The following is a 26,457-nucleotide window of genomic DNA, read 5'->3' as shown; positions in this document are numbered from 1 at the left end:
GTCTTTTTGTCCAAATCTTTTTCCTTTCTCAGGTTCTTGGCTATTCTCTGTGTCAGAGTTGGCGGTGCCAGGGGCGGAGGTGGGTCGGATCTCAGCAACAGATGCCGACTTGGGAGACAATGCCAAGCTAGAGTACACCATCTTGGACGGAGAGTCAGGGGACACCTTTAACATCACCGGAGCCAACCAAGAGGCCGTGATCATTCTGAACAAGGTGGGAAGAAAGTTAACAGGACATATGGGGAAAGGCAATCCTGCTGAAAAGTCCATCTGAAGCCAGCATGGATTCAATTCGGTGTTGGTTTGTCTACCTCAAACGTAGCAGATATGTTTTTTAAAAGCACATGTTTTATTTGTGTCTTTTTGGGGCAACATCTCAACACCCCGATAAAATAAATGTGTAAAAAAAACCTCAACTGCTGGCTGTCAGCTAAATATGGCTACAGTATAGTGCAGGTTGTCAACCAGCATTTCTGTTTGAAGCAGTTTGACCGAGAAAGTCTTGCTGGCTAAGCTAGTTAAGAAGCCTTATGGGAATTGCAGCACAATAGTGGTGACCTGCATCCAAAACACAATGCATGCTGGTAACTTTCTACACTGGTTTGTCCTGCAGGGAAAGGTGTGTATGTGTGTGTGGGCATGGGTTCATAGAAGGTGGGAAGAGATCAGAAGACGGCTCATAGAGCAGATGATGTTCCTGGTGTAGGAGCGGCAGGTTACTCATTCTGCCAGGTGTCGTGAGGAGATCTGCTCCAGTGGAAGGAAAAAAAACTCCAGAAAAGGCCAGAAACGAGTGTCTGTGCTGAATAGTCGATGTGAATCAATGTTGAATCAGCCCGATCAAAGTCTGTGCATCCTCTCTCACTTGTGTGCATGCAAACGCTAATCAGACAGGCTGCGAGAGAAAAGAGCGTGATTTACACTGGCACACCGTGTGGTGCATGCCACACACAGAAGTCCCATGAGACAGCACTCATCTCTGAGAGCACGTTTCTTTACTGATAAAGTTTCTGACTGTCATTGTTCGCCTGAGGGCATCTTCACATCACCAGAAATGGCATATGATGCATTTATAAATTGAAAGGAAAAGTTCACTCAAAAATTTAAATTCTATCATTGTTTACTCACCATCATGTCATGCAGTGACAGTTCATAGTCACCAGGGGTTGTCAAGCTCCAAACAGGGCAAAAAAACACAATAAAAACTAGTCTAAGGATTTTCTAGAAAAACTAAAGCTGTATGTTGTGTTTGTGTGAAGAACAGAACAAAATTGAAGCTGTTTGACTAATAATCTTTGTGCAAGACTCCATATATAAGCCCGTGCTGATTGTGAGGCTAAACACTTGTGAGTCGGATTATTTATAAGAAAGCTGTCATTCCTTGTTGGTCCATTTCATGCATGTGGCTTCCTCCTCCTACGTGCACAAAATAGTCTAAACAGGTCATTGCTTTTGCAAAAGCACTATTTCTATCACCTTAATGCATTCTAACAAGTATGCATATATTTATACAGATACTTTAACAAGTATTTATACACTTTATTTATTGCATAGAAAAATATTTTAGAAACCTAGCAACTTACATTGTTGACTGGAATTTTTTTACATTTCACGCTGCTCATAGTTAGCCCAGGTTTAACATTTAATCATTTGTATTCATAAAAAGATGTTTTAAACTGTAAATTCGTAAATCCTGGGTTAATTATCGCAGCTTTCTATTATTGCAGACTGCAATATGTGCTTTTTGTTTGGTGAAATAAAAATGTAAGAATAAAATTTCTTTTTTTTTTTTTTTACAACTTGCTGTTTCCGTAACTGTTCAAAGTTCGTGAATATGAGGGTTTCATATACCCGGATAAAAAGTGGTGGTAAACCCACGTGGCCTAGTGGCCTTCCCACGTGGGGAAGAAGAGAGTTGGTTAGTATCCTAGGGTTGTGGGTTCGAGTCTCGGGCCCTTGAGCAAGGCACCGAACTCCCAACTGCTCCCTGGGTGCCGTAGCACAAATGGCTGTCCACTGCTGTGTGTGTGTGTGTGTGTGTTCACTGCTGTGTGTGTGTGTGCACTTTGGATGGGTTAATTGCAGAGCACGAATTCTCGGTAAGGGTCACCATACTTGACTGTATGTCACTTTCACTTCACTTCTAAATAAAAGAACAGAATCTTTATTCCTGTGTAAACGGTCCCTGCAATGGAAAAATCTGGATAATTTTATATAGAATAATCTCAACAAATCTGTTTTTGAGGTAATGCTCCATGAGATAATAAAATTCATTTTGAACTTCATGTTGCCTGTTACAGTTAAAAGGCTTGAAACCCCATTTCTGAGCTGCTGGGAAGCCAGCTGATTGTGTGTGTGCACTGCTCAGACCTGGATCTGTGATCAGACACTGGGAAAAGCCGGCACAGTGTTATTGATGCCAATCCAGCTTCCAGGACTCATTTGTGTGTATGTCATAGCAACTGTACTGGGCCCCTGCGATCATGCAAGTTTGTTTGAATGTGTGTGTAAGTAAATAAGGGGGGTGTTCATTGTGACAGGCCTGGCAGGTGTGGGGAAGCTTTGGCTGCAGGTGCGCCTGGGAGAGATTTTAGGCCAAGGATGTGTAACTGTGATAAGGGAAAACTGGAAAGGGGAAATAGACAGAAAGGAGCAGGGAGATTAAACGAGTGGCCAGAGAGAGACAGTATATAGAGAGATACAGAGACATGGAAGTAAGACATACACTAGGAGAGACCATATAAAAGATAAAAACATTAAGTTAAGGGAAAACGAGAGAGAAAGAGAGCGAGAGAGAGAAATCGTAAGAAAGAAAATATCATTGTTATGTAGAATTCACAGTGCTGTACCTGCAGTAGTTTTGCTGTAGTTTTTAAAGGTGTACATACAGTAACTGACTGAATTTAAAGACTGTGTCTATTTAAACAGTGCAAATCTTTTCCATTTCCAGCTTTGGGACACAGAAATACAGTATAGCATCAAATTTTGGTGTGCATATTTTCTCCATCAGAACAAGACAAAATGTTTTTGAAAGAAGACATTAATGCTCTGTGAAGCTGCATTTTTGTGATCAAAAATATAGTAAAAACTATATTATTAGAATTTAACTTTAATTTGAATTAGAAGTTAAGGTTATGTATCAACATAACGGTTTTCCTGTGATGCAAATGGGAATTTTCAACAGCCAGTCTTTAGTGTCACATAATCCTTCAGAAATCATTCTAACTTGCTGATTTGCTGCTCAAGAAACATTTATTCTCATCAATGTTGAAAATTGTCTCTCTCTCTCTCTCTCTCTCTATATATATATATATATATATAATTTTTTTTTTTTTTTTTTTGGATTGTTGGGAACCAAACAACATTGAAGTCCACTGACTCAATTTTTTTCAATTGAGGCAATTCTCAAAATATCTTCTTTATGTTCCATAGAAGAAAGAAAGCATGAGCAAATTATGACAGAATTTGTATTTTTGAGTTGTGTAAGCTATGAACAAGTATTATAAAGTATTAATCTGAGAAAGAAAGTGGAAGAGTATAGAAAGAGAAAAGGGAACGCTTTAGTCGTCTAATGCTTGGTGAAGGGCGAAATGAAAAGGGGGAATTATGGGTAAACAAATGAACTCCTGCCATGTCTCTCCTTGAATTCCTACTTCATCCTCCACTGCACTGATGCTTTATCCTCCCAATCATATTTTCTTAAATTGCTCCCGTGTTACGGTTCTCCTTAATATTCCTGTCAAAACCACACCGAGACGGTTTCATTGTCCGTCAGGATTCTGGCCAGGACTCCTGACCTTGCTGTAAGACAATGATGGAGAAGAAGAATAAGACAAAGACAGAAAAGGAGAACAATACGGAAATATATGCAGGTGGGAGTATCTGTAGACAAAGACTGAAGAGGTTAAAAGGGATTTAGCCAGAGAACCCACGCGCAACTAATAGAAAACATGAAAGATACCACTCTAATAGAATTAGAATAAACAAAGCGTAAAATTAGCACTAAGCTCCCCTTTGGTTTCCGGCCCATTAAACAAATATAAAAAACTGCTGAACATTATTTGTCGTGTTTGTGTTTACAGGACCCCGCTCTGGTTTGGCCTCCTGCCTATCTCATTCAGAACAGCTGATCGTCATGCCTGCCTCTTGTTTATTTCGCTCCATATCACAAAGACTGGAGTTGAAGATTTCTTTGAGACAGAAAGGAAAAAAGAAAAGAATCATCACAGAGAGAGGAAGAGCTCGCCCCAGGGAGGAAAGTGTTTCCAATAGGAGCAATTTCTGTCATCACAATGCCTGCCATGACCTCTCAGGAACCCACAGAGTTTAGAGCATAGTCGCTTTTTGCTTAGAGGAGACATGCACAAATATTAAAAATACATAGAAACAACCTTATATAATACATCTTTTGAAAAGACTGATGACCATATGTAGCATATCTGTTTACTAACTGAAGTCTGAATGAGTAGTTTTCGTAAATGAAAATTTGCTGAATAGGTACTCACTTTCAATTCATTCAAGATGTGAAAGAATTTGTAAATAAATGTAGCATTACATCACATTCCACATGACTCCAGTCCATCAATTAAAGTCTTGTGAAGTGAAAAGCCATGTTTGTATAAGAAATAAATCCATCATTAAGGCATTTTAACTTAAAACCGTCGCTTCAGGGCAAACCCAGCTCATAACCTGTACCATCAGGTGAGCAAGTGATGTAATGGTACATTTAAAAAAAAATCTGTTCTGATAAAGAAACAAATGCATTTCCATGTTATTTGATCTGAAGGTCAAATATGTCCAGCAAATTTCCCTTTTTAGGTCAGGTATTCTTTTAAGTAATAAAAAGTTTAAGCTTTCTTGTAAATCAAACTATACAATTCCCAGGGAAATAAAGAACTGATTAAAATAAAAAGAAGTGTACCTTGAATGCAATATAAATCGCTTTGGATAAAAGCATCTGCCAAATGTATAAGTGTAAATGTAATTTAAAACATGAAATACCTTCATAGCTATCAAATCTCTTTTTTGGCTTTTCAAAATGACGTTAGTGATTATTCTTGCTTGATGTGCAGACATGAATGATGTACTAATTTAACAGTCCTTTGTTTGGACCTAGACAGTCCAAGTCTATATTCATATTCAAATAGAAAAAAAACAGCTTGGATATCTGCAAAATATCTTCATTTGCATTCAGAATTTACAAAGAAGGAAATATGCATTTAGAACGACATCCATATTCCTTTAGCTTAACCAGCAAGATCAACCAGCTCAAACTAGCATGCAAACTGGTGTAAGCTGATCATTTTGACAGAAACGGGTACAAACACTTTCTTTCTTTCACACATACAGACTACCCTCACTTACACATGACCGTTGCACCCTCTGTGTTAATATTGCCCTGAATTACAAACCACGTGATGACAAAAAAGGAGCACATTCTAAAAATGAAAGGTACTGAAGAAAGAAGCATTTTGCAGATAAGACGAAGAGACCTTTGATGTGCAGATAAAGAGGACAAAGCCTAAGGCTGAGTGTGTGAATGGGTCACTTAGGGCCCTTTTTGGTAAGCTAGGTCATGTCTGCCTGTCTGAGAAGAAGCTGTTTCCATATGTAAAGCTGCACTGCGACCTCTCTCCCTCCCTTGCTCACTCATTTCACCTCCGTGACATGCAGGCAGTGCTGGGTTTCTCTCTGTAGAGTCTTTCCCCTGAGGGATGTTAGTTATGTGCTGTGGTCATTTCTGCACTTTAAAAACCTGCGCTTTAGAAATTCATTGATTCTCAAACAGTGCAAAAACTCTTTGTCCTTGAGCTGAGGATTAAGGAAAGGAACCTATTGTGTTAATCAGGTTTTATTTTGCTACTATAGCCTATGTGTCTGAATATGACTTTTGTGAGTACTTGAAGGTTAGTTCTCAATTATTTAAGTTATAATTTATTCAATTTTAAGTTGTTCCAAACCCCATTTGACTTTCTTTTCTTCTGTAATTTGCCAGCCTCTCTTTTGCATGCAATTACAATCAATTGGAGATGTACAGTATGACTTGAAAAATGACAATTTTGTAATATTCAAAGACTATGCTTAATGATTTATGCACTCTTAATCTTCCTCTACAAGAGAAAATTTGAGTCAAGTGTGCTGAACTGAAGAATATGACCAGTTTTGTGAAAGAATCATTTCGGCGCGTTTTGTGCATTGGATCAACCGATTCCTTTAACAGATTCGATTCAAAAGTGTCACATGTGACATGTATTTCAATGAATTACATACATTTCAACCTGTTTCTCACATAAGTTTATCGAATGGCTTCAGAAAAGTTAAAATAGGCCACATGGAGCACTTTTAATCATACTTTAAAGGCGCGTTTTAGTCATTTAGAGCTTGACACCCCGGGTCGCATTCACTATGATTAAATTACATTCACTTTCATTACAGTGCCCAAGGCATTCTTCAGAAATTACATTTTGTGTATTCTAAGGAAGAAAGTAAGTCATGCAGTTGGGAACAATGTGAGGGTGAGTAAATGATGACAGAATTTAAATCTTCTGTGAACTATTCGTTTAACATTTTGTCCCCACGCTGGCATTACGCAGCATTATTCACTGTTCTTAAACTAATCAACACAAAGTGAATTTTCAGAGGCATAATTATCCAGACAGAACGGCGTATGTGTGGGCTGGTGGGTGGCATGCTGCTCTGATTAAGCGTATGCAGATTGCAGGAAGTCTGTGTTTGAGTTTTGTATGTGTTTTGAGTTTGTGTGTGTGTGTGTGTGTGTGTGTGAGAGAGAGAGAGAGAGAGAGAGAGAGAGAGAGAGAGAGAGAGAGAGAGAGAGAGAGAGAGAGCTGCATTACACAGGGCTATGATGGAAGAGGTCTGTGTACATTTGAATATGTAATATGCCGGCAATAGATCCACATCTGTGATCTCTTGTGACAGTGTTGTACAACTGACTGATGCTAAAGTAGCATTAAACACCTTTTTTGTAACGGTAGTCCTGTAGTCCTATACAGCTTTCCAACAGTGCCACCTAATGGTGCAACAATCTATAGGTTTGAGCTGAGTGATTGCTTTTGCAAATAAATAAGATGCTATGAATTAAACATAGGCCGGTGGAGATGAATTTCCTCCTGTAAATTGAAGATGAAGGTTCAAATCCTGCATTATATTTACATTTATGCAGTGCATGCATCATTTTGGCTAAATTTGTATCCAGATGTGTGTTCCCTGAGAATCAGACTCATGACCTTGCTGTTGTTTGTGTCATCCTCCACCAGCTGAGCTTTAGAGACAGCTGTGGCTACTGTAAATCTGTCTTCCCTTAGTTACTTCCATATATTCTCACTTTAATCCACGGCAATCAACCTGTGTTGCTGTTTGTATTATCTGTTTTCTGTGTTAATCTTCTTTAAGACAAAGAAGGAGATATCGAAAGAAATTGTGATTGAGGGAACATTGAAGCACTGTGGGAAGAATTATAGTGAGAAGGAAAAGTATTGGAGGGATGGATTTTTTTGAGCCAGAACTGATTTCAAAGTGGAATATTGAATCAAGCCTGGTTTTTGGACTTGAAAATGTAGGCTTGTAAGTTTGCAAGGAATGAAGGGGAGAGCGAGGAGGGAGAGCAGGGGAGCAGTTCGTTGTTAGAATGTAGTGTGTGAATTGCTTCAAAGGATAATCTGGGCTTAAATGTCTCAGAGATGTATTGAAACACAAGGGAGCGAGAGAGAGAGAGAGAGAGAGAGAGAGAGAGAGAGAGGTTTAAGGATACATTTATTCCATATTTTACAGTTTACAAATCTCACCATTATTACATCATCTTTAAACAATCTTCCAATTATTAAAAAAATAAAACCAACTCTCCATCATGATCAACACCACAAATAACATTTCCAACAGACCATTTTTCAGTGAAAGCCTGCAAATTATTGATTAATTTATAACAAACATACTCAATTCTGAGGCGGGCTTCTAACATTCCTAGAAAAACCTCATAGACCTCTTTTGACCCTTTGTTCTGAATTTTATTTTTCCTGGAAAGCCATATAGAAAGTTTAGCTACTCCAAAAACAAAATTCATCAAACATGTTTTTATTTTTTCTTAACAGAATACTTTGGTCCAAAAATAAATAAAGGAAAAGAAAAACATTCCCCCCAGTTAAAACAACACTGTTTAAACAAATTAAATTAAACCCCCAATCTCCCACAACCACAAAACAAATGCACCAAAGTTTCATCTTGAACACAAAACGGACAATCAACTCCTTGATTAGGATCTAAATGGGCTACATGTTTATTAGTGGCTATAGCCCCATGTACTATTCTCCATTGAAGAGAATAGTCCCGTCCGTTTATCAATTGGCATCTTGTACAAAGATCTCCAACATCCTTTCACTGAATGATCAGGACCAAAAAAGTCAAACCACCTTGATGATTTCATTCCTTCAAAAGATCTGCTATGGAGTACTTTCACACACATTATATAAGCTTCCTTTTTACCCAGCTCTTCAAAAGAACTAGTATGTCAATTTGTAAAAGAAAGAAAACCATCTTCTAAGCCAATCGGTTCACTCACAGCTGGAAAAATATTAAGACTTGGGAAAATATACTCACACCCATCTTCCCACTGATTAACCATATCATGATCTTCAGCAAACTCTCTTAATGACTGTGACAATGATTCACAAACATCTACCACAATCCTTTTCATCAATCTTTCAGATCTTATGTTTGCCAAATGTCCTAATTCAACAAGAGATGAATGCATGGCTTTTAAAAGATGGCCTAACTTTGTACAACCAGCCTCTCTAAGTGCTGAACGCAGGCTACTAGAATTTAAAGTACTTACACAAAAGAATTCATTATAAAATAATGGCTCTTCAAAGATCCAGATTCCAGGTAGAGCACCTGAATCTCTGGAAACTCTCAAAATTTGCCACGCCTGCAAAACTGAATCAAAGAAGTTAAACCTGTGACTTGTACCTCTTCAAGTTTCAGAAATGTTTACTATAACCCAACCTCCCTACCTTCTGTAAAAGCAATTTTGCAGTTTCATGCCATCTCAATCCTTTTTCATATAAAAATCTTTGTGCAGTTTTAAGTCTAAAAGCCACTATTCGAGAAGATAAATCAACAAGCCCCTGCCCTCACTCACAAAGTGGGAGATATAGAGCAGCAGCCCTAATCCAATGATACCCTGACCAAAGAAAATACAGAATTATCTTCTGCACACTTGTAATCAATGCCTTTGGTGGATTTAAAACCATAACTTTATGCCAAAGCATAGAAGCAATCAAATTATTGATTACTAAAACACGTCCTCTGTACGACATCTGGGGAAGCAACCATCTCCATTTAGAAATTTTTGCACACACCTTTTCCAATTATTTTCTTGAAATGTGCCAAGGAAAACACCCAAAATTTTTATCCCATCACTTCCCCACTTCAAACCACCAGGTAAAACAGGTATCTTTTCCTCTTTCCACTGTCCCACTTTTAAAGCTTCAATTTTATCCCAATTAATTTTTGATGAGGAAGCCTTCTCATAACACTTCAAAGCATTTACCACTGAATGTATATCTTTTTCATTTTTGACAAAAATATTAATATCATCTGCATACGCAGATACAACTAAAGGTGAATCAGTTAGACAACCTAGTAAACTAAAACCAGACAAATGCTTTCTTAAAAAACATAAAAAGGGTTCAATCGATAATGAATACAGCTGTCCCGAAATAGGGCAGCCTTGTCTTATTCCCCCTTTAACTGGTATTGGTCGACTAAGGCCCCCTCCCACCTTGACCATACAGGAAGCATTATTGTAAAGAAGACTCACCCAAGCTATAATTTTTTCTCCAAAACCAAAAGCTTTGAAAACTGAAAATAGAAAATTATGATCTATTCTACCGAAGGCTTTCTCTTGGTCTAGGGATAAAATTCCAACACTTTCATTATATACATTACACACATCCATCACATCTCTCATTAAAAACAAATTGTCCATTAAAGTCCGATCTGGAATGCAATAGGACTGATCCATATGTACAAGTAAACCAATGTAAGGCTTTAACCTATTAGACAAGGCTCTAGAGAGCACTTTATAATCGGTACACAAAAGAGCAACAGGTCTCCAATTCTTAAGTTCAGTTAAATCTCCCTTTTTAGGAAGTAATGTGAGAACAGCCTTTCTACAGGAGGCTGGGAGTACATTTTCATCATACGAACTCATTAAAACCTCATGTAAATCAGAACCAATAACCTTCCAAAAGTGTTTATAAAAATCAATTGTGAGTCCATCTAATCCAGGTGCACGCCCAGATGCCAGCTGATTTACCGCAGTTGTGAGTTCTTCCAAGCTTAATTCTTTATCCAGTTCGACTTGTTCTGATACACACAGTTGAGGAAGACCTTCTGAAAGCTCCTGCACACATTTCTCATCACATTGTTCCGTGTCATACAACTTGGTATAGAAGTCCATAGGGCATCTCCATCTGTTGTTACATGACTATCTAAACATCTTAAACATGTCATACGCTGGTCTTTCACAAAAGTTTTCTCCAAGATGAAAAAGAAAGTACTTGAGGCATCCATATCTTTTAACTGAGTATATTGGGACCTCACAAGTGCTCCTTTCACTTTTTCTTGTAACAAGGATTTCAACTCCAACCTTTTTGTTTGCAATTCATTATTTCCAGTCTCCTCGTCATTAAAAAAATAATTTTCAATTCGTCTTATGGCCCGCTTCACCTCCTCTATGGCCTGTTTTAACATCACAGAAGAATAAGATGATGATCAGGGAAACCGACTGGTCTAATAGAGCTATTAGTTCATTTAGATCTAAGCCCTTGTGACATATAAAATCTATCCAATCTGGCTGCACTCACCCTTCCATCCACAACTTTCACCCATCTATATTGTTTTATATTTGGAAATTTAATTCTCCATGCATCTACCAAATCAAAATGAAGCAATAACTTTTTTAGGTTTTTACTGGATTGCAAATGAGGCTCTTCGCTAAGCCTATCAATGTTAAAATCCACAGTACAATTCCAGTCTCCACCCAAAATAACAATCATAATCACTTTGTTCAAGACTTTTCTTAATATTACAAAATAACCTTTAACTAACATACAAGAATTTAAAATCTTCACTTTTAAACTTTTAGAGAAAAACACAGCCACCCCTCCACTTACATTACTCCCATGACTTAAAAATATTTGACCACCCCAAAATAAACCCCAATCAACTTCATCTTTTATAGTGCTATGCGTTTCCTGGAGAAAAATAACATCTAGTTTATTCATATGGCCCATCTCCTTTACCAATTCTCTCTTCTGTCTGTCCCTCCCACCATTTATATTTAAAGAGCCTACTCTTAAACTCCCCATAGATAAAAAGAGAGAGAAGAACAGATAAAGAAAAAAGAAGACCAGAATGTGCAACATGCTCAAGACAGACATCACTTATATTTTAGCTAAAACTTTTTTACCTTTTCTGTTTTTATTTGCCTTGGAGACCTTTTTCAATACAGTAACATGTTTCCTCAATCGATACCGCTTCCTTTCATCTAACAAATCAAAACTAACCATCTTTTGCAAAATTGCAGCCGATCTGATACATTTTTCTGTGTCTGCAAAATAGTCATCAACCTTAACCGACTGTCCAAAAGTTTCATCAAGAAAATTATTAATTTCCTCCAATGAATACAGATCTCTCGACCTGTTTAACACATCAAATCCTTCTCCGTCTGACTCATCCTGATCCATTTCATCAGCATCACTTTCTATTTGATTTTTATCATTTGACACAATTTCTACATCCTTCTGGTTATTTTCAACAACAACATCCTGCAGAACTGGCACACTTTTCCCCATGGCTTCACTTGCATTCAGTCCTTCTCCTGCATTTTCAACATCTTCTGAACTCCCTCCAACTTTATCAACTGGAACTGACTGCTCTACAAGCACATCAGCTTTCTCATTTTCTCTATTAGTCTCTACCATCCTTTCACCTTGAGAAACATAATTGCTGCTGGAAGCTATAACTCTTTGTCCTTCAACAGCTTAATTAGTTTGTTCAGTAGGTCTCTCTACACGTTCCACCTGTTCTCTATGCGGGCAAGCAAGACGCTTGTGTCCTACGTCCCCGCATTCAAAACACTTCATGCTCCCTGAATTAGCATACACTGTGTAATATCCTCCCCCATGCTTTATTTTGAATGAAACATCCAAAGACTGTGTCGGAGAATCCAAAAACATGAACATTTGCCTCCTAAGTGAGATTACATGTTTTAAACGGGCATCTCTACATCCCAGAGTCACCGTCTTAAATCCACTTTCAAATTTTCCAAACCTACGCAATTCCTGTTCAATCAATTCATTAGGGATAAAAGGTGGAACACCTGAAATAACTACTCTCGTTGACGGAACAGATAGCGGCGATACCTGAACAAACGTATCATTAATAAAGACTCCACTTTCAATCAAAACATTAACCAAACGTTCCTCTTTCAAAAAAACAACGGCAGCTTTATTCATCCGAGGTGCATAAGATATATTATCATAGCCAACCTGTTCACCTACTGCAAGCAAAGCCTCTTCCATCGTGACTCCGGAATCCTTAATGAAACGAACCCTGTTTCCAATGGACAGCGGCGGCGTCACAGAGGACGCCATTCCCCGCTAACTTTCAAACAATACTAACAGCCCTCCTATTCAGCGTCTTTGAAAAAAGAAAAAGCGATAAATGATGTCTTACCTTTTTCATGCGAGTGAAAAAGAGGAAAAAGCTCACCACAGTCATGTATCAAAAAGTTGTAAAACGCTAGCTCTCCATCCACAACCACTCACTCACGCACGCAAACGAAAACCGGAAACCGGAAACCCGAGAGAGAGAGAGAGAGAGAGAGAGAGAGAGAGAGAGAGAGAGAGAGAGAGAGAGAGAGGAGAGAGAGAGAGAGAGCGGCTGTGAATCAGGTGTCAAGAAGACAGCCTGATTCAAGACTGCCTGTCACCTTTGAATGAATGCAATTGCGCATGTACATTTGCATGTTAAAGACATGCTGAGGACAAATTAGAGGATTTTTAGCACACGTGTGTGCACAGAAAGAGAAACGGGGCAAAATCAGAAATTCACAAAGAGAGTAGATCCAGACACCCTCCCAAACACATACACACACGTTTAGTGGCGTTCCACCAATCTTGAGGGCAAGCATGAATTTGTGAGCATTTCTTTGTAAGATAGTATAGAGACAGGTACTTTGAGCTTTTTAGCCCTCTATTCAATATTGTTAATTTAACCTTTTTGTCCTTGTGATTTAATTGACACTTTTTAATTTTCTATTGTTATTAATTTTTTTTTTTTTTTGCATTTTAGTGCTTTGGGAATGAGAAAGATGTATTTTAAATACAATTATTATTATTATTATTGCTATTATCCCTCATTAAAGATGTATTGGTGGGATGCAGTGGGTTAAGTTTAAATACTAAATAGATTTTATTCCATTTACAGCCATAGATTTGTCTTCAGGTTTATGCTGATTCAAGATTTTTATTTGTCACATACATGGTTATATGGAGAGCATATGACCAGCAGTGAAATGTAAGTAATGTAGGCTTATTGTTATGGTACTTTGGGGTCAGATTTTTATTTTTTTAAAGAAATTTATATTTTTAGTCAGCGAGGATGCATTCAGTTGTTTAAAGTGACTGAAAACATTTATAAAGTTACAAAAGATTTCTGTTTCAAATAAATGAACCAAAGAATCCTGGGGGGAAATGTGTCACGGTTTCCACAAAAAATATTAAGCAGCACAACACTGATAATAATAAATGTTTCTTGAGCACCAAATCATCATATTAGAAAGATTTCGGAAGGATCATGTGATACTTAAGAATGGAAACTGAAAAATCAGCTTTGCCATCACTTAAATTTCATTTTAAAATAAATTGTAATATTTCACAATGTTACTGTTTTTACTATATTTTTGATCAAATGAAGGCAGTCAGCATAAAAGAAAACAGCAATAATAATAATAATGATAAAAACATCTCAAAACTTTTTAGGGGTGGTGTACATATTTTTCTCAAAGCTATGTGTATCTCATCTGAGATATCTCCAAAGATCAAATGCTTGAAAAGTTATATGATTTTCATATGGCGTTATGGGATACAGCTTAATTTAGTATAGCCGAATAGTGGACCATATAGAGAGCCTAATTGATTTCCCATAATTGCTATTTCACTGGAGAGCATATGAAAGTGAAACAGGAGAGAGAGGAGGAGGAATTTCCAGATTCCACTAAATTTTGGATAAAAGCATCTTCAAAAAAAAATAAATAAAGGTTTCCTAGCTAGACCAGCATGAAGCTAACATAAACCAGCATGTGAATTCAATTCAGGCTGGTCTTTTCAGCCAGGTTTATTATAAACAGGTGTGTAAGAGAGATGAGTGTGTATTCTAGATGTCAGTATCAGACCGCTGCTCACTAGGAGGGGCGTAGAGCGTGTGATGGAGTGATGAGAGAGGGAGGGAGGTAGGGAGGGAGTGAATGATTGAGTATGTGAGAAAGGAAGGGATGGGGTGATGAGTGTGTGCTCACAGTGTAAGTGACATCTCTCCTCCTCAAACAGATTGTCTCTCTCTACCACTAATGGGATCCTGTTAGGAACCTTTTTTTCTCCATTTATCCCTCTTCCACTCCCTTGGCTTAACTCTCTGTCTCACCTTCATTTCTGTTCTTTTCGTATTCTTTTTTCAGTCTTTCAACTGTCCCCTACCAGTCATTTGAATCTTTCTTTCTTGTTGCAGGTTCTAGGTTCATAGCAGAGTGTTTATTGGTCAATGTTAGGTTTTACATTAGGTTTTGTAATTTATTCCTGTGAATGTAAAGCCATTACTCCAGTCTTCAGTATCAGATGATCTTTCAAAAAACATCTTAAAATGCTGATTAGGTGCTCAAGAGACATATTGTTATCAATGCCGTTTAATCATTTTTGTGGAGACTGTGATACTTTCTTTTCACAATTCTTTGATGAATATAAAGTACAAAGACATTTTTTTAAGTACATTATAAATGGTCTTTTTCTGCTATATCTTTCACTGACCTACAATCGAGTTAATCAGGTAATTGAGGTCTCTTGACCATAATCCAAGATCATTGCCTGTAGTTTTGAGACCCAGGCCAAGATACCATGTGATGAATCCCTTGACTGAAATTACTCTTTCTCAGAATGTATAATTGTGTAGATGAATGGAGGATAACAAAAGTGACCGTCATAATGAGCCAGTCATTTCTGAGTTCCTTGAGCCCCAGTCCAGCTACTTTTGTCAAAACCAACCCATTACTCATTACTGGTGTGCCAGCTTTACACACAACCCTCCCAGTGCCAGATCCAGATCCAATGACTCGTCACAATACAATAAATTCTGGGCCCTGATCCTGCCAATATCATGGCCAACCTCATCAGAGAGCGTAATGGCAATTCAAGAGACTCTGAAAAAAAAAAATAAAAAAAATAACAGTAATTAAAGTCTGTCAGATATTCTTGGAATACCATACAGAAGCAAAGTCATTGTCGGCAGGGATGGAGTGTGAGGTTGACATGCCCTGGGCATGGATTATTGCAGAAAGCAGCTCAACAAAACTAGCTTGTGGTGTAACAGATTCATTGATTATAGTCAGAGCGATCGACTTTTATTTACTGCTCTCTTCACGTTTAAACTGGATGTCAAAGATCCATCAGCACCACATTTTCCACTTACATAGCAAACTGGATTATTTATTCTCACATCAGTTTCTGTCCACTGTAATTTTAAAGCCTTTTAAGGTCATGCAATTGTTGGAGCATATATTACAAACACAAACAACAATATCACCAAATACATATAATGTTTCGATTAGGTATTATCATAGCAGATGGGCTTCTTTTTTGTTTCACTCCAAGAACAGTCTATCATGTCATTTTGCATCTTATATATAGTAAAAAGGATTTTCCCTCAAACTGAGCAGCATTATTGATAATTTTTTATATATTAATTAGGGCTGCAAAATTAATTGAATTTCTGATTGTGATTACAATTATGAATGCCACAATGACATAATCGTTAAAAGTGGCGATAAATTGTTCCACTTATGTTATTCTGCTTGCTTAAGATGTGTTATTTCTTTCTACATGTTATCTTGTGGAAAATGGTTTTCCCATTTTTTTCCTATTATTTTAATTTTAGTTTTAGTATAACATTAAAATTTAAAGAAGAAACCAATCCGATATATAGTTGACATTTTATACTTAATACTATTAAAGTTTGTCAGTTGTTTATTTTCATATATAAAAGAAAAAACGGTAAGCAGTTGCATCAATCAATGGTATAAACATAATTCAATGTAAATTGTGATGATCTTAATTAATAATCCCTATTACAATTTCAAGGGAATAATCAACAATTATGTTGTCATATTCGCACAGCCCTAATATTAATATTTATTATTAAATATTTAAATTATTTTATATTATTATTTTAGAATTATTCTAAATAATGTTTTTATTATAATTATTATTTATTATCAGTATATTAATGTATTGCTATTAATGACAATTACTGTCTATTAATAAACATTATTAATAATAAATATGTAATGTATTTTATACATCAATTTATGGAATGTATATAATATATACATATATTATAATATAAAATAATATTTATAATATTAATAATAATAATTATAGTCGGACTTTGCTTGGTTATAAACAATAATTCATTAAAAAAAACACTTACAGTCATAGTAAATGCGCTCTTTCTCAGTGTTATTTATATATTATTATTGAATTTATTAAAATGTTATCTTTATATTATTTTTCTATCTTTATTTTTTGCTTTAGTAATTATGTGCTTTTGTCAAGTTTATTCGTTTTTTTTGTTTTGATTTGTCATTATTTTTTATTCAAGTTTAGTATTTGAGCTTGAATTTATTTCTTGATAAATTTTTTTCATGTAATATTTATATTGTATTTTTTAATGAACAAAAACAACTATTTTAATAGTTTAAGTTTCATTTAGCAATAACACCAGGGCCACCTGCTGGTTTGATCAAATGTCCAATAGAGCCGTTTAATAATCCATCAATGATTATTACATGTGTGGTATTAGCTGTGATATGTGGTGAGTGTGATAATGTTCAGTGAGCATTTCAGTCTTGTCATTACGTTTATGTTTCATACTCATGTTTTTGTTTGGTTTACAGGCAGTGGACTATGAGAGCCGTAGCTCCTACTCTTTCTCAGTGGAGGTTCTGAACCCCATCGTGGACCCTCGGTTCCTTCGGCGTGGGCCTTTTAAAGATCGTGCCTCGATCAGAGTGGCCGTGCTGGACGCAGATGAACCCCCTCGTTTCTCACGGACACGTTACAGAATGGATGTGTCTGAGAACTGCCCACCGGCCTGCACAGTGGGACGCGTCAGTGCCGTGGACCCAGATACGGGGCTCACAAACAACATCAGGTACAGACTGCATTCTTTCACTACATTGAATGTGTAGTTTAAAGTATTTATCAATACTTATATGTTCTGAATAAAATGACTTCATGCACCATCTTGAATGAAAATATTCGCTGAGCTCATGGAACCTTTTCCACATTTTCATGGTTCTCAGCAGACTGACATAATTTGATAATGATTTTAGTTTTAGTTAACTATAATAACCCTGCTATAGTGGTGAATGTAAACTACATGATGTGTGTATATATATATATATGGCTTTCCAAAAAAAATTACAAAATGTTAAGAGATGGATCTCACTGGACAGAGGAGAGAAGCATTCACACAGCAGCATTAACTGATCAATTAATGCTAATGTAATAAAACATAAAGTATACTGATCAATTAATGCTAATGTAATAAAACAAAGTATACTGTCTTAAATGTACATTACAGTTTTTTTTTTAAATGTAAATATTAAAAACCTGCTAAATACACAAAGTTATTAACAGTGGAAACACATGCTGCTTTAGAATTTGGCTCTAGCGAGGAATCTAAAAAAAGGCAGCATGATTTTGCAGCGTGTTATTTGGAACAGCCTTCGCATCAGGAACGTGCCTGGGATGCTTAAAGCAGCCGTCCGGGTAGGCAGCTTATTAGTCTTTGGAAAAGAGCCATGATGACATTAATTAATTATGGTTGTATGCTATTCTGTGTCTTATGTTAAAACACTTCCAAACATTATCACAGAGATTAGGGTATTCATGTTACAAGGCGTGTTTCCACATGGAATGATCAGTATTCATCCCAGTGAGCTATAGTTATTTTAACAGTAGTTAGGGATCTGAGGATTCTTACTTTGCCAATCACGGCTCTTTTGTTTTCCGCTGCAGGGCTTAAAGCAGCTCCTGAATGACAGATTTTCTGATGAGCTGGGGCTTCATGCATCTGCTCACTTCTTGTGTATGCCACATGTTTCTCCCTCTCCATTTGTCTTTTTTATCTTCTGTCTCCCTCAGGTTCTCCATCGATCCCCAATCTGACCCAGAAGCTCTGTTCCGAATCACCCCAGACACCGGACTCATCACTACGGTGACCGAGCTGGACCGTGAGCACGAGCAGTGGCACAATATCACCATCATTGCCACACAGAGAGGTACATACACAGATTCACAATTTTAGGGAAGTGGTGAGCTATATTACAAGCTACAAATAAAAGAATCTAACTGTATGTAAGCTAGTTATTTATTCAGTTATATAATAATATAATAAATATAATTGGATGGATATCCATAAATAGTTGTCCAGTTATATAATTTAATCAGAGCTCAAAAGTTTCTGAATCATTGAATGAGGATGTCTTGATTAGGGTGAGAGCATTTAACTTGAATGTAGTGTAAAACAATAACAACAAAAATAGAATATATCTAAATATTACTATAATATTGCTAAATATATCTAACAAAAAAGGCAGTGACTTCTGCATATCAGATTTATTTTAGTATTTTATATACTATTTTAGTATTTATTCATATTTATAATTAGATTTTCTTTTCAGTTTTCCTTTTGTTTTTCTAATTTTGTCTCTCTTTTAAATATTCTATGTAGCTTTAATTAGCTTTCATTTCAGTTTGATTCAATTAATTGCCAAGGCAACATTTCTTAATTTAAATGTATTTTTTTTTATTTATGTTTAATTTTATTTCATTTCAGCTTTATTTCATTTAACAAAAAATATATATATTTTTTGTTATCACTAACAACGCTGCTGCACACAGGCATGAATCAGTGAATCATTTCTTTTTGTTTGGATAGTGGAAATGAATCAGTTTGAAAAGAAACAAATCATCAAATCATGCCTTTGTGCAGAAATCACTGCCTCTTGTTATTGAGAAATAATTACATATATTTAAGTATTTTACATATGTTTAAATCACTCAAATGACTCGGACTTTCCAGCGTTGTTATTTAATTTAAGAGAGAATACAGTTCAGGAGAGCACGTTAGATTAATGCCTCAGTGTGCACAATATAACATGACATTAAAAACACATACACCATAGAGTGTTTCAAAAGTAGCTTGTTACTGGAAAAGCTGCACTATTTTGAAAATAGCAAAGCTACTGTCACTAGTGGAAAATGTTAGCATTTGTATTAATAGTTCATTACTCCCTAAGGTACACTGACTTGGACATCAGCTAAGTATGGCACTCTGATCATTAGGTCGGGAATGCTTAATACTTTTTGAAAATGTCCATGCCACCATGTCTAGTAGTGATGCTAACAAGTTCAAATCCAGTGTGTGACATTCCTGATCACAACCTTTAAATCATGTCCTCTTCTTTTGAAACTGTCAGTTAGTTTGCAATATCAATGGCTAAAATTTAATGGATTTATGTTTTTATGATTTATTTATTATGTATGCATGGATTAGATGCTTTAAACATACGTTGAATTTGTACTGCTCAGGGGAGATGGCATGTTACTAGAGGATCTATGGTGCTGTGCTACAGTATGAAAAGTAGGTCTAAGCAGCTTCAGGGAGGCCTGATGGCTATTGTAGGCGAAGCCTCTTCCCAGTGATGTGAAGCAGTGGGCACTAATCCACAACATCATGTCACAGCTCTATGTGTAAGTGTGGATCCAGTCCAACACATTTGTGTGAAAGCAGTCCAAACCACAGGCAATTGTGTGGGACTGAATTATAATGAGACATACAGAATGATTCAGTTTCTATTTAGGCTCTCTCAATCCATTTAGTTTGTTTTCCAGTACATCCTAAACTGTACCAATATGCCAGCTGAAAGCTATTCTGAATTAAAAGCTTTTTGTTTGTCACAACAAGCCTTTCGTCTAGAATATGAAGAGAGGCTGTTGAAATCTTTAAGAAACTTACAGAACCTAGTGAGTTGCCATGCCACAGTCTACTGCCTACCTAGAACCCATCATTAACCATTTTCCCATCATTGGGCAAACTAATCAAAAAATTAACAATGTACAACCAGCGCTATAAAAAAAATAGCTAAGCTAATGTGAAAGCTAGCATTTAGGGGTAGTAGCTAATTACACTTGGGAAAAAGTACTGAAGCTACTTGAAATGTTTTCATGTGTGATTACAACAACTGCTAGGCAGCTCACTGGCTTTTGAAAAAGAGCATGAGTGTGTCAGAAATGTCACCATTCAGCATATTATTTCTCATAAAAACGTCCACATGGAAGTGTGTGATAAACTTTACAAGAGGACAGTTTGCCTTCAGTGGCCGAGACTCAAGGTGAGCATGGCTCAAAAAATGTCTCAAGCTGTGTTGTGCGTGTGTATTTTTGGTGACTTCCTTTTTCTGCTCTCTCAACTTCCTCAGATAACCCCAGCCAGGTGTCCAGGGTGGTGGTTGCTGTAGAAACGTTGGATTTAAATGACAATGCACCCGAATTGGACAGGCAGTACAACACGGCCATGTGTGACTCAGCCTCCATGGGACAGGTGAAAGAAAAACATGCTACATATAATTATGGACGCAAGGAAGGTCATACTTGTCTCCAGTCCAGTGACTAGTTCATTTGTTACTCCACCAGAATATAAAAGCACAGGAAGTGCTCTAGTGAAAGTCCTTTTGTTAAGCTCTGCAATTAGGTAATTGTCACAGATGAATTATGGGTGATTAATTACCTTTTCTCAGAACTTTATCTGTTAAGACTCACTGACTCATGCTCTTTGTGTTCATATGGATTTGATGGTGCTTAAAGCACTTTTTTCTTTTTTTTTGTGCACATCTGTAAATGTGTCCATTTATACAGCCTGCACACTAATTGATTAGTTCTTCCGTTACCCTGCAGCTGAATCACTGCTATTCTCATTTACAGGATGCTTCACACGTTTTCATCTCCTCTATAGATATACATTATAATCTGCTCATCTTTTTGTCTGTTGGCTTTTCATCCATTTTGCCTCTCATTCCAGTTCTATCATTCGTTTGAAATGTCTTTCCATGATTCTGTATTGTTTTTTTCCCCCTTGTCTGACTCATGTCTTTTCTTTTACTCTTAATTGGGTGGCATGCAGCTGTTAAGCTGTCATAGTTTGTGTCCTTCCTCCTGTCTTCATCATTCTGCTTTCTTCTCAGCTTGTGGTCAAATTAAAGCTTATTGTGATTTCCCCAATTAGGATAAGTAGGTGTTGGATCAAAGTTATTATTAAACTCGTTGGTCCTGGAACAACATTGGTTGGGGTTAACATGCACTTTATTGATAATTTGATATCAGTCTGATTTGTGTGTTCACTTTGAATGAAAAAAGTATGTGGCTTGGAACAATTAAACAAACATCAAATTGCAGCCAATCAGAACAATGTGTCCCATTTTGCAAACTCTTTCGGACTAATAACACAAAGTTTGAATTTTAATGATTTTTGTTATGTTTTATCAGTATAATTTTTTAATTTTTATATCTATTTTAACATATTTTAAAATGTATTCCTGTGATGGGTGTATTTTAAGCAACTATTTCTCCAGTCTTCAGTCTCACGTGATTCTTCAGAAATCATTCTAATACGTTGATTTGGGCCTATTATTATCAATGTTAGAAAACAGTTCTGCTACTTTTCATGTTTTTTGGAAACCATTACACATTTTTCATGATTCCTTGATGAATACAAAGTTCAAAATAACAGCATTAATTTGAAATAGAATGTTTTGCAACATTATAAACATTTTTACTGTAACATTTGTCAGTTTAATGCATCCTTGCTGAATAAAAGCAATTTCTTAAAAAAATCTGACTCCTAAACTTTTGAAGGATAGTTTATATTTAGTGTAAATTTCAATGTGAGTGGTGCAACTAGATGCAGTGCAGCAGACCTGTCAACCAAATGACCAACACTGTTGTCTTACTGGTTGCTTGTGATTGCATCTGGTTATGACAAAAACTCTCATTGAGACAGAAGAGGTCCCTTTTGCGATTTTTTTTCTTACTAGTGCACAGTGTAATTTACTTTGGATAAAAGGTCTTACTGAATGTTACTTAACTGGAAGCTTGCATAACTTCTTAAGTCACATTATGGAGAAGAAAACTATGAAAACTACTAATGTGACTTGACATTATCACGGCTCAGCTCTGAAATCACAGAAAAAAATACTTTTTTGGTGCCTCAGCAGAAAAGCCTAACCCACAGCTCTAATCTGCATCAAACGGCTCATTTTTGTTTTAAGTTTTTCCCTAATGTGTTGGGGGGAGCATTGCAAAAACATGCCCATCAAGTGATTATTTCTAGTTTAAGTGGATCTCTGGAGTCAGTGCCTCATTTTTAGAGCACATGCTAAAGCTGTGTCTATGTTTGGGTGTTCCCCAAGGCTCGCTACTCGGTCAGAGTTAATTATTGTTTGACTGCGCAGTGTGGGCTAATCAGTCTCTAGTCACCTATTTGCAAAGGTGCTGGAGAGATTAATGCTGATATCCGAGATCAAAATGTGGATCGAATTAATCTTTCCTTTCTCTCTCCAATATTCTTTTGCTCTCCTGCTCTTTCTCCCCTTCCTCCCTTTTGGCTCTGCCTCTTATTTTGTTTTTCTCTCGCTCCATTTTTCTCCTATCTCATTTTCTCAGGTAGTGCAGGTGTTGCGGGCGATTGATAGAGATGAGGGAGGAAATGACAGCACCGTCCATTTCAACATCCCTCCGGACTCCAACGTTGCCCTCAACTTCAGCATCAGGGAGAGTGGAGGTTTGCAGTCTCTTCCACAATTTGTTTCTCCCACCCAGCCATGTGCATCAGCATCTCTCTTGATCCGTTAGTCTGTGTCTGCAACCGCATTGTGTGGCTGCTTTATGCCCTGCTCCTTTGTTTTCCCTTTTGTTTTCTTTTGCTTCTCTGCCACATCTATCTTCTCCTGGCACACACAGACAAAATGTGCTCTGGCATTCATGCTGCATTTGGACTCACTGGTCTGTACAAATGTTATACGAACAGCAATGGAATTAAATCTGCACTCGATTGAGTTCAATTAAAAATGGAAAAGTTCCATCGAGCTCAATTTGATCTAAAAGCCTCCCTCTTTTTCCAGTGTATCTTTATTTCTTTACTATTATTCTTGTTTTCTAGGCCCCACTGCTAGTTTGGTGCTGGCGTCACCTTTGCAGACACTATCTCGCTCTACTTCAACCTCGCTCACTCTCTACGTACCACTGGTCCTGAGGGACGGGGTCTCTGGCTTGACCAGCACGGGGACAGTCACAGTGTCCGTATGTCCCTGTTTGAGGGGAGGAGCCCGGGCTGGAGAGAAAGAGAAGCATAGTGAGGCAGAGTGGGACAGAGAGACGGTTTGTTTGCCCCAGCACTCCTCTTTGCCCTCCCCTGGACTCAGCACTGCCGCCCTGCTGGCCATTTTAGCCTGTGTGGCCACTCTTTTGGGTAAGTGTAGTGTAACTTCCAAATGGTAATGGTAATGTACAAATTTCAGATTGCCATTATTACAAAATAAACACAGACCAGGACCAAAACTCAGAGCACATCTAAAATGAAATTATTTTGTAAAGTTACCTTTATGTGTGTTGTTTATGTTAAAGTGAAACTAAAGGTATTAAAAATAAACATTGAAAGTTGAAATAAAATAAAAAGTGAAATGAAAATGTGAAATGTTGTTTTGGCAACTAACTGAAATAAAATAAGTTGAAGTTGAAAATTTAAAATGAGTAAAACTAAATAATAGAAAATATATTTAAATAAAAGCTTCATAATATTAGTTAATGTTATATTATTATGAAAATAATAATAAAAACACTGACCAGTGTAGTGAGAAAACTATAAAGAAAAAAAATATATATACCACTATGGTGTAAAAAACGGTAGGCCTAGCAACAAGAATTTTTTTTTAACAATATTACAGTGATTCATACTGAGGTCATCTAAAAATCAACTTTAGGAATATTAGGAAACTGTCAGACCACTGGATGCAACGACTGACCAATCAGAATCAAGAATTCCCTAGCGCTGTGTAATAAATGTAATTATGGGCCATCAGTCTGTGCAAGTGTTAGTTTGCCACCTGGTCTAATGTGTCCATTGAGTATCTGTCTTTCTTTAGCCCCCTGCAATTTTATTGCAAAAATTTGTCACCCAACACAAACATACATGTCCTCCCTTTTTATAAATGGCATCATAAAACGCTTACTTTTTTTCTCTTCATCTCTCACTGTTTTCTTTCCCTCTTTCTTTCTTCTCCCTAGCTGTCAGTGCTTTGTCTCTGTCCCTGCGCAGGCAGAAAAGGGACTCGCTCTCGCCTTTAGAAGAGGATGATGTAAGAGAGAACATCATTACGTATGATGATGAAGGAGGGGGTGAGGCCGACACAGCTGCTTTTGACATCACAGCACTGCAGAGCGCCCCACACAATGCACGCAGTGGGTACCGCACCCTGGACAGCAGGAACATGTGAGTGGTGCTCAGCAGGACATATCTGATAAAATATTTCACCAGATACATCTGTTACATCAACTCATGTTTCCTGCACATTAATAAAGAAGTGCTCAATGGACTTAAAAGGCTAGTTCACCACGAAATGAATTCTGGCATAAGTTACTCATGCTGTTTGAAATCTGTATGTTTTGTTTTTCATCCCACACAAAATGAGATGTTTAACACAATGTCCTGACTGTTCTTTTCCATACTACACAATTTAAGTGTTAAAATTAGAAAATGCATCAAGACAGCCATAAATGTTGGTATTGTAATGTTGTAGTGTACTGGCCATTTGATCATTGTTTTTCACATTGGTTTTGTTTTTAGAGAGCTAAATCAGTTTAATCAGTTTAAATCCAAATCAAAGGCACACAGCAAACAAAAGCAGAAGTAGGCCTCAAGAGTGTGAGCTCCCTGCAGATTTTTATTTTTATTATATCTGAATAAAACTTCTTTTCATGATAAATTCTGTGTTTCCTCAGACGTTATTCACAACACAGTCAGGACAAGTCTCGGATGTATGGCAGCTGGGCTCAGGCTGGAGCGATGGACCCCGGGCAGTATGCCAGTCAAGGAGCCCCTCTATATGGGCGCTTTTGCTACAGCAGCCATACCCTCCCAGTGCTGCGTCGCTCACAGGGCCCCTATGAGCCTGGCGTATCTGAGTTGGCTTACCGCTTAACTGGGAATCAACCAGACCACTCTCTAGTCATTCAAAACCAGGCAGCTGTGGTTGGACCACTGGAGCCCAGGGCTATTTATGTGCCAACAGCAGAGGACAGCCATGGTTCCAAAGAAGGGACAGCATCTCAGGACGGAGCCACCACATCTGAGGGGGGAACGCCAAGGAAGAATGATTCAAAGGACGATGCAAGCAGTGATGCCCAACAGAGTCAGAGTCAAAGCCAGGATATGGATTGGGTAAAACAACATACTTAAATCTTTATTATTTATTTAAGAAACTTAGAATCACCATGTTCAGAATTACAAAGTTGCTTTTACTGTATAACCAGTATTTGGGGTAAAAGCAAAGGGAGCACATCAAATTGATTTATTGAATTCTCCAGAGGCCTTTAAATCATACATTATTGTTTAATAATTATTGGACTTTCAAACAAATAGCAATACTGACAAGGCATTTAGAAAACTAGTCGTGGCTTTTGGCTGGATAAGTAAGAACTTTAGTTAACCGAACATGAACACAGGGCCTAATAATAAAAGAAAGTGTATGGCTAATTTTAATTCAAAGACTCGATTCTCAGTCACACTCTGACAGCATCGACTCAGTTTTAATGTATTATGTCTAATAAACATTCATTGAACTGTAGACTGGGAAAACATTTTACAGTTGATGATATTCAGTTCACGATTTGTGTTTCACATGGAGAGTGTGAAGAGTGTGAATTTAAAACTGCAAGAAGCCACATGCATGTAATAAAAAAAAAAGTAAAATTTTGATTTGCAACAAAATATGTTTTGCTGTCATATTTGCTATCATGGAAGTTCATGCATACCCATCTTAAGAGCCTA

At 37.1% G+C, this 26,457-nt stretch overlaps 2 protein-coding genes across 4 annotated transcripts in view; one reads left to right on the top strand and one right to left on the bottom strand.

Moving 5' to 3' along the window:
• Positions 1-26,457, bottom strand: part of LOC132154697 (protein arginine N-methyltransferase 5-like) — a 463,524-nt gene that overhangs the window by 174,559 nt on the left and 262,508 nt on the right. The window lies entirely within an intron of this gene.
• Positions 1-26,457, top strand: part of LOC132154693 (uncharacterized) — a 158,223-nt gene that overhangs the window by 128,222 nt on the left and 3,544 nt on the right. For all 3 annotated transcript variants that reach the window (XM_059563341.1, XM_059563343.1, XM_059563342.1), the window contains exons 6-13: positions 33-214; positions 17,246-17,502; positions 18,498-18,634; positions 20,837-20,958; positions 23,076-23,193; positions 23,572-23,880; positions 24,696-24,900; positions 25,410-25,848. In XM_059563341.1, coding sequence (XP_059419324.1) covers positions 33-214; positions 17,246-17,502; positions 18,498-18,634; positions 20,837-20,958; positions 23,076-23,193; positions 23,572-23,880; positions 24,696-24,900; positions 25,410-25,848 — 1,769 coding nt within the window. The remainder of the gene's footprint in view (positions 1-32; positions 215-17,245; positions 17,503-18,497; positions 18,635-20,836; positions 20,959-23,075; positions 23,194-23,571; positions 23,881-24,695; positions 24,901-25,409; positions 25,849-26,457) is intronic.

Source organism: Carassius carassius, chromosome 12 (genome assembly GCF_963082965.1).
Source record: "Carassius carassius chromosome 12, fCarCar2.1, whole genome shotgun sequence".
Taxonomy (NCBI): domain Eukaryota; kingdom Metazoa; phylum Chordata; class Actinopteri; order Cypriniformes; family Cyprinidae; genus Carassius; species Carassius carassius.
The sequence above is the reverse complement of the archived record's forward strand: the minus strand, read 5'-3'. Positions and strand labels throughout refer to the sequence as shown.